Source organism: Myotis lucifugus, unplaced genomic scaffold (assembly GCF_000147115.1).
Source record: "Myotis lucifugus unplaced genomic scaffold, Myoluc2.0 scaffold_229, whole genome shotgun sequence".
Lineage (NCBI taxonomy): Eukaryota > Metazoa > Chordata > Mammalia > Chiroptera > Vespertilionidae > Myotis > Myotis lucifugus.
This window is the reverse complement of record NW_005871277.1, coordinates 421,182-433,776: the sequence shown is the minus strand read 5'-3', so window position 1 is coordinate 433,776 and position 12,595 is coordinate 421,182. Positions and strand designations below refer to the sequence as shown.

The window sequence follows — 12,595 nt, the reverse complement described above, 5'->3', positions numbered from 1 at the left end:
TGGGACATGGGAGGGCAGGAGACTGAACTGGGCCAGAGGAGTGGGGCCTGGTGCCCTCAGCACACATATATACATAGAGAGGAAACCTATATACAGTCTATCTAGCTAGCTTATCTATATATCTATATATCTATATGAAGTCATAGTTCGCTTTATTTTTGTACCTGTGCTTAGAGATGTTTGGAGCAGGATACTAGCTCATGCCTTGGTGCCCCGCCCCCCCCGCCCCGCCCCTGCCGCCTTCCCCATCCTTCCCCTATGCCTCTTCCTTTGAGACGCTCTGTTCAGAGTTGCTTGGGTATTTCTGATGGAAATGTGTATATACAACAAATCTAAAAACAACAAAGCAGGCCACTTGCAGAAAGGACCAGCGAGCTGGAGGTTGTGGGAGCGACTGGGTCGGATGGCTCCTTAGCCCGGGACCCACAGTGATGCTTGCCACTGGGATGGGGACACTATGGCTGGCAACCGTTGGCACAGGTGCTTCATATGGTGAGGACGGAGAGTTGCATTCGCCCCCATGTGGCTGTGGGTTGGTACTCAGTTCCCCCTAAGCAGCTCAGGGGCTTACAGTACCCGTCCTGGCTCAGGCACTCCCGGAGGGTGTGGCGGCGGCCGGAGGGAGGCGTCTCGAGATAGCTTTGGGAGGCTGCCTGCATGGACTGTCTTGGAGAAGAATATCCTGCTTGCTCTTGCTGCAGTTTCTTGGAACCCGTGTGAATGTGATATCTAGTATAAATATACTATATATGCGCCCCCCCCCCCCCAGTTAGTATTTTATTTGGAAAATAAGGTGGCATTGGAGATGGGATGGTTCCATGCCGGGACACTCAGTGGAGGATGAGGAGTGACAGAAGGACTTGGGGCATAACGGGGAGGAGGGAGCCAGGTGGAAACTCCTTTTGGCACCTGGCCTGGGACTCAGAGAACCGAAAAGTATATCGGAAGAACTTGACCCAGAACTGGAGCTTCTGAGGAGCAGGAGCTCACTGGTATTTGAGCGGGAACCATTGTGGGCCCTGGAGGATTCCTCTCTGAGAATTCAGGACCTCGCCTTGGCTGCCAGAGCCGCACGCCTTGCAGCCATGGCAATGGTCCCCCTGGTGCTGGCTCTTTCTTCCGACTCGCCAGGAGCTGAGAGCCATGCGTTTGGAGCTGGTGCGGGGCCAGGTGGTGCAGGCAGCCAGGAGAAGCTCATGGCTGAGTCTCTCTGCTCGCATCCGGCTTGTCAACTAAAAGGCAATAGGACCCTCTTCCCCGACCGAAGTGGCAGCTGCCTGAGAGCTCTTGTCTCGTGGAGTTTGATCATTAGAGGGACCCAGATGGCTCGGCCGTGGGAAGGACTCTTTTAACATGTTGGGGTTTTATGGGAAGAGTAGGGTAGGGAGGGGGGAGCTTAAGTCTGACTCCTGACCTCTCTGCCTCCATAATGTAGACCTTATGGGTCACATGATGGGTCACTGCCCTTCCCTCAGGCACGGTCCTTGGGTCCCTGAATTACCTGCCCCAGAACATCCCCAATTTCCAAGGACGCCGAAGGAGTACTGGAAGGGCTCCAGTACCGGGTCCACGTGGCTGTGTGTCTGTCCTCAGAGGTGGTTGTTTCCTGCAGTCTTCTCTGGAGGCCAGAGGGGCAGACAGCCAGATGTTTCTTGTAAGAATTTGTAGAGAGGTTGAGCAAGAGAAAAAGTGGCACGTTCTGTGCCCCTTCCTGGCTTGCAGCCCCTTCCCCCCACACAAAGGAGCCTTCCCGTTCCTGTTCTAGAGCCACCCCCCTCTCCTGCTCTACACACCCTGTCCCACATCCGGTACACATGCAACTGGTAGAATAAATTACTTCAGCACGACAGGCCTCTCGGAGGGTTAGTCCCTCCACCAGGTCTCGTGTTGTTCTAAACTCGACTTCTGTCCACGTTAAGTCCAGTGGCCACCAGGTATATAAAATCAAGAGTCACTGACCTACCTGCACATAACCCATCCCATCCTCCAGCCTCCAGCTGGGCTCTTCAGTTATGTGAAGAGACATAACCCCTACCTTGACATTATGGAGCTGGGAGGGGATGTCATCCTTACCTCTGCCTTTTCCTGGCCACACACCCTCAGAAAGATGGTGAAAAGGTAGACATTGGAGAGGAAAGATAGATAGCCCAACAAAGAGCTTCAATTTCTCTGAAGAGCCAGTCTTTCCTAAGGGCATAAATGGATTGAGATCTGATGGGATACGGAGTCAACAAAACTTCCTGTCTTTGAACCTCTCAGTGAATGGACAGGTTGGTGGAATGGGTGCTCTGATCAAGCTTTTGAGACCCACAGCCTCTTCCAGGAACATGAGCTGCCCCATATGCCCGCGCTGTATTCCCTGGCTCCCATGTAGTGGAATTGTTTCAATTTGGCAACCTCTGTCTGCTGTATGGAACGAGCGTTGGGAGTGGACAGACCCCCTGGGAATTGCTCACCCAAGGATCAGTGTGGGCCCCAGCCTTCTCTCCTTTATCAGTACATCTACCAAAAGCTTGGGGAAGAGGGGCTTGTTCATCGCTCGTTGGCTTTTTGCTGGGTCGCTTCACTTCTGTTTGCTGTCGGTGTTAGGCTGAGCCACTGTGGACCGTATAATAGGACGAAGGAGAAGAGGAGGCCTACACAGCGCACTTGTCCATGAGAGCTTGGCCAAGACATTGGGGTGAGGGTTGTCTCCTGTGTATGGTGCCCAGGGCCTGGGAGCGGGGGTATGTTATGTAATGATCTCCATTGCTGGAACTTTAGACTGAAGTGTTACCAGGGGAGTGGTTGGTTTAGTAGAGAATAGCAGTTTAAAGCTCCATTTACCAAGTCGTATACATCAATCTCGAAAAATCGTAACGTCTCGTGGGATTTCATTTCCGAACTACCATCTGTGGGGCCCGAGGTGGAGGGCACGGACGGGATGTGCTTTCTCCAGGCGCTCCTTCTCCATAGCCACCGACTGGAAGGGACCGTATCCTGTTTCCTGCCAGTGACGTCTGGTTCCTTTTATCTTCAACGTTTCCTCTTGTCCCGGGAGAAATTTATCATCCTGGATCGAACTCTTCCATTGCACAGCTGGAGGCAATTTTGTCGGCATTGCGCTCCCCCATTTCACCCCCACGCTCTGTGGACATGCAGAGGGGGGTGACTAGGCAGTGTGGGTGGGGAGCGGCTTCTGAGGCTGCCTCCTCCAGACCTCTTAAAGAGTCCATACCTCTAGATGCCTCTTGCATTCGTTCTTCTTTTCTAACGAGTCTGGATACGACTTATCAGTTTCGTCCTGGGAGTTCCGGCTCCCATTTCGGACTCTTATTTCCTCCTTCAGCTTCCTTTTGGGGGTCAGCCTCCATCCATGCCAGGTCTTCGGAAGACCCTTCGGCCTCATTTCCATTTCTTGAATGTCGAGTATTACAACATAACTGCGCTAGGGTGCTTTATGGTGCTGTTCTTGAAGAGGCCAGCTGGACTGAACCTCCTCTGTCCCACTGGTTCCTTAAACTTTGCTGTATTTTGTTTTTTTATTTGATTTACCCCACCCCCCACCCCCACCCTGGGGTTTGGGGAGGGAGGTGGGGTAGGGTGGCTTTTGTGTTTTCTCTTTTCTGTATGTATGAACTGGTTAAAGTCAGTGATCACGGGCAGCTGACTTCATGGTATTGGTTGGCTGACTTTGGTTAACGATGAAAGACAAACCAACAAATTGTACAGCTGCACACAGAACACCTTTGAGTGTGAACTTGAATGGCAACTCGAGGCTTACTATTTGAACTTCAGGTATGTAACTGAAAAGTAAATAAAAACACTATTTTTTCAGTAAGCTTTTTTTTCTTCTACAAGACAACTTAGAAATCAAACTATAAGAACATTAAATCGGTGCTGTACCAAAGCCTTATATGAACATGTTCTACACTCTGTATAACCTGTCTCTGGGGAGCTCCCTGCTCTGTCACCTTCTTCTCAAAAGCCTGGGAATGCCAGCGAGTGCCAAGCCTGGGGCTGGGTCTTGGGGACCTGTGGCCATGGGGACCCTTTGGAGCAGAGGGTGATGGTGAAGGTGGGACCATTCTGCTTCCCGAGTAGACTCTGAAAGGACACCAGGCATTTGTGCGAGGGCTGGCGTGTGTGTGTGTGTGTGTGTGTGTGTGTGTGTGTGTGTGTGTATGTGTGTGGGTACACACATGTGTGTGGTGTGCATACAGGTGCACATGCCAAAGTGAATGCTCTCCCTGGGGGCCTGAGAGGGAGGCCCAGGTTGACTCTGGGAGTGGGGTGGTCATGGCAAAGGCCTGTGTCTTGTCTCCATCCCTGTCCTCACCGTCAGGAAATGGAGGTGTATATGGAGACAGCTACACTCTCCACTAGGTGCTTTTTCCTCAAAGTCTACAAACTCTAAGCATTTACAAAGGGCCCGTCCAGGAGGCAGCCACCTCCAACCACCAAATCACAGACTGTCAGCTCTTGCTGGCTTTCCTGGGAAAGGGGCTTCCTCCTACAGTGGCTCCTGACCTCTCATCCCTGGGTCTGGGCCTGTTCTAGCTGCTGCCCCTCTAGGTGGGCTCTGACAGGTGGTCCTCCCCCTCTTCCTCATCAACAAAGAAGACCCGATTGGAGAGGACCCCTGAGCCATGCCTGCTCTGAGGCCCTTAGCAATAATGCCTTCCCTGGTTACCCAGGGCAGTGAGTCCTTTGGCCTTAGACTCCCGCCAGTTTAAAACTGAGTGACGCCTCTAACTCACTTAGGGAGAGGATGAGTCTTCGGCTGCGTGGCTCGGGCTGCCGTGGCTCGGGCTGCCGTGGCTCGGGCTGCCGTGGCTCCACTCGCTGGTACTTTCAGGCTTGCCGACTACTAACCAACTCATTGCCAGTAACACTGCATGTTCATATAGCGAGTTAAGAATAAAACAAGCGAACACATACATGAGCAGACAGAAAGAAAAGAAAAAAAGAGGCGCATCACATGAGCGGATGTGTAAAAAAGAGGCGCATCACATGAGCGGATGTGTAAGCCCCTGAAGGTGTGCTTGGAAAGTGTTGCAAGTTAAACAGATGAAAAGAAGTTTAGTATTTAATTGCTTCTCATGTAACATTAGTCTGCTTCAGAAATGTTTTGTATTTTGCTATAAATAAACATTTGCTAAAAAAAAAAAGTGTATTTCTAATGTTTCTTTGTACCCAGGAAGTACTTCCCCATGTTGTCTAATGTCACCACTGGCTTAGGTCTCCCTCATCAACCCATTTTGAAGTCACCGTCTTAACGTGATTCTGAAAGGAGTTGGGGCTTGGCGGGTAAGGAGCTACGGAGAGGGATAGAGAGTAAGAAACATCGATGAGAGAGAAACATCGATCAGCTGCCTCCTGCACACTCCCTACTGGGGATGTGCCCGCAACCCAGGTACATGCCCTTGACCGGAATCGAACCCGGGACCTTTCAGTCCGCAGGCCGACGCTCTATCCACTGAGCCAAACCGGTTTCGGCTGAAGTCACAGTCTTAATGTGATTCTGAAAGGAGTTGGGGCTTGGCGGGTAAGGAGCTACCCTTCATTCACTAAGCAAATGTGTACGGAGGGCACTAGTGTGTCTTAGTCCACTGTCCCAGTCACTTGGGGCCCAACATGCACAAAATGGACAAGGTTCTGGTTCTTGTTCTTCCAGGGCTCACATGCTAGTGGGAGGGACCGACAGTGAACACTTCACGCCACAAGAAAATCACTTAGAATTCAGGTCGGCAGCAGGCGCTTTTGGGACTCACGGAGCAGGACGAGGGGCCCCTGAAATGCAGAGGGAGGGTCTCAGTTGCAGCTGCCCTTGGCCGGTATCGAACCTGGGACCTTTCATTCCGCAGGCCGACTTTCTATCCATTGAGCCAAACCGGTTAGGGCCAAATGCACTTTTTTTAAAAAAATCTTCACCCGAGGGTATTTTCCCATTGATTGTTAGAGTGAGTGGAAGAGAGGGAAAGACAGAGAGAAATATCGAGGTGAGAGAAACACATCGATTGGTTGCCTCCTGCACACGCTCTGACCAGGGCCCAGGCTGGGGAGGAGCCTGCATCCAAAGCTCATGCTCTTGACCGGGATGGAACCAGGGACCCTTCAGTCCACAGGCCGACTCTCTATCCACTGAACCAAACTGGCTAGGGCGAATGCACGTGTTTTTAACTGGATTTCTTTACAATATCCGAAAACATTAAGAACCACAAGAGAGGCTGACTCTTCAATTATGTGACGAAGATAGTTTTTTTTTGGTTTGATACCATTTTGTCTAAACGGGTCTCCAACAGGCTCGCTCTGGACCACATTTCACACCCAGGAGCCAGTGGCTCAGTGACTCCCAGTGTTCTTTGGGATATTCTAAACATCCTTCAGTTTCTTGGGGAAGGTTCTAGATGGGAATAGCAGCTGTCTGAGCCCCTTCCAATTCCCCATTCCCCCAAATCTGAAGTCATGACCCAGTCCCCTTTTCATTTCTACTTTGTTGTCCTTCCACCTAGGCAGGCCACCATCCATGGGTGACTTGAATAATCAGGAAATATCTTCTACGAGAAATGGTGCTTTTACTTTTTATGCTATATCTCTTATTGTTTGGATTATCTTTTCCCCCTCTCTCTATAAGAATAAAAAATGCCAGTGGCATTGTTTGAATGAATAGAGGGCCTGGGTCATTTTATTACAAATTTATTCTTTTTTTTTAAAGCTTTTATTGTTTTGGAGGATATTTTTCCATTGATTTTTTTATTTTTATTTTTTTAGAGACTGGAGGGAGCGGGAGAGAGACAGAGAGAGAAACATCGATGTGAGAGAGATACATCTATTGGTTGGTTGGCTCCCACATGCACCCAGACCAGGGCCAGAGATTGAGCCCGCAACCAAGGTACATGCCCTTGACTGGAATGGAACCTGGGACCCTTCAGTCCGCAGGCTGACGCTCTATCCACTGACGAGGGCACAAACTTATTCTTTTGATTCATAAAATATCGTTCTCCTTCAGCATTGTCAAAACTGGGTGACCAGCTATAAGCCCCGCAATCTCTATCTATTATTTGTTTAACTTCCCTCTTGTGTCTTTCTCAGGCATATATTGGCTATACCTTATGCTTACACCTCCCCCGCCCCCCACACACACACCTCCCCATTTCTGAGCTATGGCATCACTAAAGTAGGTTACTGTACGATTTCCCTTTTCTATCTCCACTCTCACCCTGGAGAATAAAGGGCATTGTCACATCATCATTGGACAGCCAATCAGGTGGGCACCTCCCTTCAATGACCTCCTTGTTCCAGAAGAGTCCTTAGGCTGCTTCAATGGACGGAGGGAGCCAAGAAGAAGGCCTGGCCTAAGTCCAAAGATGATAATTACCACATGGATTATGTACATTCTCGCCCGGAAAGGTGTAGGGCGCCCCTTCCCACCAAAAACCAGTTCGGTAAGTGAAGCTGGTGGGAGCCAGGCGGAATCCTTTCTCCTGTATCTTCTCCCTTCTGAGCCCCCTGCTGCACTTCTGGAGAGAAGACCTTACAATGTAGAAGTTTGGATAAGAATGGAGAACTGGGGCTGGATACGTTTTGAGGGCATCAACTTATCAATTTGTTGCAGGACATCGAAGTTGTGGAAACTGAGGCTGCGTCTGTATTAGAGCACTGGTTGAAAAAAGTGAGTAAAAATCCCTTTCTGATTCAGGGTACACCAAATTCTAGAGAGCTGGCCTCAGTGGGTGCAGGGATCTGGACTTCCCTCTCCTTAGAATGGGAAACTCAAGTTCATTGGCCCTGCCTAGAGCTGTGTCTAACACACCAGATGTCCTAGAGCAGTGGTTCTCAACCTTCCTAAGGCCGCGACCCTTTAATACAGTTCCTCATGTTGTGGTGACCCCCAACCATAAAATTATTTTCATGGCTACTTCATAACTGTAATTTTGCCACTGTTATGAATAGTCATGTAAGTATCTGATATGCAGGATGTATTTTCATGGTTACAAATTGAACATAATGAAAGCATAGTGATGAATCACGAAAACAATATGTAATTATATATGTGTTTTCCGATGGTCTTAGGCGACCCCTGTGAAAGGGTCGTTCGACCCCCAAAGGGGTTGCGACCCCCAGGTTGAGAACCGCTGTCCTAGAGGCTGCTGGGGCTTCTGTCTTTATAAGAGATGTGCTGGAATCACCACTAGCCCTTCTCGAGTATACTGGATGCAGGGTTTCCGATGTGTCGCCCCAGCTCCAGGGTGTCTCGGGAATCCCTTGGGATAAGGCCCAGGACTGAGTGACTTCCCTGGAACCCCACGGGGAGGTAGCCGTAGGCGAGCTCATTGCAGGCACCATGAGACACAGAGCTTGTATGTGTGGTTGTGTGGCATGTGTGTTGTGATGGAGAGGAAGAAAAAAAGAAAAGGACAAAGAGAAAGAACTGGGGGGTCAGATACCAAGTGACCCTTCGAGGGGGAAATGACTCACCTTTCAGACCGAAGAAGAGGCTTCCCAGGATATAAAGGAGAAGATGTCCAGCAACTGCCCTTCCATCCATGGCGAAGATATCCATGTGACCAGAGATGTGGTAACGGAAGAGTTGGAGACCATCATCCCGGGGGCGTGGGGAGGGAGGAAGGGGGAAGGCAGGAGGTCCTATTGCAGTGATGGTGAACCTTTTGAGCTCGGCGTGTCAGCATTTTGAAAAACCCTAACTTAACTCTGGTGCCGTGTCACATATAGAATTTTTTTTGATATTTGCAACCATAGTAAAACAAAGACATATATATTTTTAAAATATATTTTATTGATTTTTTACAGAGAGGAAGGGAGAGGGATAGAGAGTTAGAAACATCGATGAGAGAGAAGCATCCATCAGCTGCCTCCTGCAAACCCCCCACTGGGGATGTGCCCTTGACCGGAATCGAACCTGGGACCCTCCAGTCCCCAGGCCGACGCTCTATCCAGTGAGCCAAACCAGCCAGGGCAAAAGGCTTATATTTTTGATATTTATTTTATATATTTAAATGCCATTTAACAAAGAAAAATCAACCACAAAAATGAGTTCGCGTGTCACCTCTGACACGCGTGTCATAGGTTCGCCATCACTGTCCTATTGCCAAGGATCTGGGCTAAGTGGGTGGAGCGTGTCCAGGCTGGGCTCCACCCTAGCCATGGGGTCCCTCTTGGGCGGCGATCACGTGGACCCTCCCCGGCTTTCCTAGGTGAAGCACCATCTCTCAAAGTGCGATTTGTTAACAAGCCCGAGCCAAGAAGTCTTGGAGGAAAGGACAAGAATCCAGTTCATAAGATGGAGGTAAAGCACCTCTTATTGTCTCTGAGCCTCGCTGTGAGGAGGGAGAGGCACAGAAGGCACAATCCCGCCAGCTGCTGCGGGCTCCCGGCTAACACAGACCCACAGCCTTCTCCTCAGGAGCTTGACGCCTTGTCTTGGGCTGAGAACATTCGCAGCCTTCCCTCGGGGTCTTCCGGGAGCATTGTAGCCACCTTGAAAGCTCAGCGCATCCCTATGTTTTAAAATGATGTTAGGGGTTGGGACACGGGGATTGCTCACCCTTTCCTAAACGCTTCTGAGTACATCTTAGACTTCAGTGATTTTTGTGTTTGATTGGTTCAGAAGTGGCTGCACTTTAAAGAGCTTTAAGAACATAAGCTCTTAACATGCAAAAGCCAAAGGAAGCCCTCATCTGCCAGGGAGGTGAGAGGAGGTGTCCAAGCACCGAGGCTGGAATTACGTGCAGCCCCCCCACCCTGCCCCTGTCTGGTGGCTTTGCCAGCCTCCCACTGTGCCTGCCCCACACAGACCTTCCCCATCCTGGCACTGAAGTCGCCACCTCAAGGCAGGGAACTGGGCCTGGATGCTGGCTCACTCCGTTGGCAGGAGCTTCCCTGTTTCCTTTCTGGGGCTGCGCTCACTTGGGATCTGTTCCCAGGAGAAGGACTGTGGGATTAAACTGCGAAGGAGCCCTCTCTCATCTCTGTATGCTCTTCCTCCTTTTCGTTACCCCACCGCCAGCTTTGCTCTCTTCTCTCCAAGAGGATCTATTTCGCAGAGAAATTTATTTTTGCTTCAGGATATCCATTTTCAGGTGTTTACCCCTTCCAGTGGCATTAGCAATGGAAATGGGGATCCGACTGCGCAGTAATTACAAACGGGAAGGGAGGTGGAGACCTCCCTGGGAAAGAGCTTTTTGGAAAACCTTCCCAAAGTCCCCCAAACCATAAATGTTGGTGAATTGCAGTCACCAACATTTATGGTTTTAGGGACTGTTTTTCTACTGGGAAAAGATCCGAAGTGGGCACAGCCCCAGGAAGGAGACAGGGAAGCTTGTGTGTGGGAGGTGTGTCCATGCCTGATATGGCTGCACTGAGGGACTCTCAATGCAGCACTTTCCCGGCTTAGATCATCGGAACATCGCTTTCCACTATAGTTTTAAACCTCAGCTGCGTGGCGTAGCTAGGTTAAAGCACAGCGCGGGGACCCGGGTCGCAGCAGTCCTAGGATGGCTGCCAGGCCCTCGCAAAAGGTTTCCGGTAGGACATGTGCTTGGACTGACCCGTGAACTGGGCAGGGCCCAGGTAACAGGAGCTGGGGCGGCTTCCCACGGATGCAAGAGCCTTGAGGACTTAGCCGATCTGGTTCTGGCCTCCAGGACCCAGTCCTGTGGCCCTTTCTTCTCTGAGGACTCCCCCGTGCCCCTCGTCTACTGGTGTAATCTCTCTCACCTCTGGAATCCCGATCCAGCTCCTCCTGGTTGAGAGAGATCCCTGAGCACACCTGTCCCCCCCCAGGCAGTATCAATTCTGTCTTCACATGCAAAGCTACAGGGAACGCACCTAGAGCAAGGCATCGTCCACGGAAGGCAGTTTCCACAGACAGAAATCGGGGACCCAGTGGGCAGGCTGAATTCACGAGAGTGGAGTGTTTGTGAAGGCAGGAGGGGTGTGAAGTTGGAAAGGACAGGGAGGGGACCGTGGAGAGGAAGACAGATCCAAGAGGGTGAAGTAAAAACAGCAGTAGCGATGAGGTGCCTGCAGAGCCTCTGTAACAGAGTTTTCTAGAAGGATCTCTGAACCATAGTGACTATGGCACCAGGCTGATCACACAGAGCTGACAGTGAAGTTAGGGCACCCTTGAGTTCCTGGTACTAGAAGGGTCAAGGCTCAGCTCAAAAGTCCATGCAACGGGGTCAAAACGGACCCTCCGCACGACTGCAACCCCAGCAGTCTCGCGATGCCTGGTGGCAAAGACACGGAAACAGCCCAGGCTTTGAATGGTGTGTTGCAGCCATACCCGCATCTTCCAAGTGCCAAGTGAGGTGAGAGATGAAGCTGTGCGCGATCGAATAGAGCAGGTGAGACGAAGGTAAGCTGCTGGGACCAGTTGCTTTGTATTCCTCACTGGGAACTGGTGGGGTGAGGTGGGGTGGGCTGCTGGCCTCGCTTCTGATGGTTTCCCTGAGCTCCAGCTCATACCTAGATCCGGCGGAGCCTGGAGCGGGTCTGGGCAGAGTGCCTCTTTGTAAGATGCTGCTCCCAGGTCCAGATGGGGTGATGGTCCAGGCATGGGCTGCCAGCCCCGCCCACCGGGGGCCATGGGCTGGGGATCTTTTCTGGGCGGGCTCTGCCATTTTGCCTACCCCTTCTGCCTTGCCCCTCTCCTCTGTGCCTTGCAGTTTATGCCATCTTTCGGATGAATCATCTCAGAATCTTGACAGAAATCCCTACTCAGAGTGCTGAGAGCTACAGGTGAGAGAGCCGACAGGTGAGGAGCCGGCGGAGAAGAGGGCTACGCGGGGAAGGGAGACAGTGCCCTGGGCAGGGGCCTGATAACCAGGCTTAGCTTTCCCTGTTGGTGGTGGCCTGCACTTGGGGTCAGTGCGGGTGGGAGAGAAGGTACTAGCTGCCTTAGGCTCCCGCAGTACCTCCCTTAAATTTCCTTTTTAAACAAATTATTAAGAATTAAATTGATTGGGGTGACATTGGTTAATATGATCCTATAGGTTTCAAGTGCACATTTCTATGTACATGATCTGTATATTGCCCTCTGTGGCTACCACTCAAAGTTGGACCATCTTCCATCGCCATGTATTAGACCTCCTCTACCCCCATCACCCCTCCACCCCCTTCCCTCTGACAACCACCACCCTGCTCTCTGTGTCCATGAGTTTCAGTTGTATATCTCACATGAGTGAAAGCATGTGGTTCTTTGCTTTTCCTGCCTGACTTTTTTCACTTAGCGTGATATTCTCAAGGTCCATCCATGTTGTCGCAAATGGCAGTATTTCATCTTTCCTTATGGCTGGCTGATATTCCATTGTATAGATGTACCCCATCTTCTTGATCTATCCAAGGACACTTTGGTTGTCTCCATGTCTTGGCCACCATGAATAAGGCTGCAGTGAACACGGGGATGCATATATTTTTGTGAATACACATTTTCGGGTTTTTCAGGAATGTACCCAGAAGACGGATTGCTGGGTCATATGGTAGCTTCAATGCACGGATCGCTCAGGTGTGCCTGCGTGTTGAGTGGGGAAGCCTTTGTTGAGTTATCGTGGTTCAAGTTGTTGAAATTTCAGGGGGAGAGACCAAGGGGATC

General features: G+C 50.8%; 1 protein-coding gene across 1 annotated transcript; it reads left to right on the top strand.

Moving 5' to 3' along the window:
• Nucleotides 1-7,349: 7,349 nt before the first annotated feature.
• Nucleotides 7,350-11,733, top strand: SPATA19 (spermatogenesis associated 19). Its single transcript, XM_023762050.1, has 6 exons — nt 7,350-7,427; nt 7,598-7,654; nt 8,468-8,560; nt 9,198-9,289; nt 11,282-11,359; nt 11,670-11,733. The coding sequence occupies exons 1-6, from the start codon at nt 7,350-7,352 to the stop codon at nt 11,731-11,733; spliced, it is 462 nt and encodes a 153-aa protein (XP_023617818.1).
• The last annotated feature ends 862 nt before the right edge of the window (nt 11,734-12,595 follow it).

What these genes read in the sequence shown, in the direction of transcription:
- SPATA19 (XM_023762050.1), top strand. Translation starts at nt 7,350, where the DNA reads ATGATAATTACCACATGGATTATGTACATTCTCGCCCGGAAAGGTGTA. An exon ending in TAGAGCACTGGTTGAAAAAA is followed by an intron (nt 7,655 to 8,467) that starts GTGAGTAAAAAT and finishes CTCACCTTTCAG; the next exon opens with ACCGAAGAAGAGGCTTCCCA. An exon ending in TCCATGTGACCAGAGATGTG is followed by an intron (nt 8,561 to 9,197) that starts GTAACGGAAGAG and finishes CGGCTTTCCTAG; the next exon opens with GTGAAGCACCATCTCTCAAA.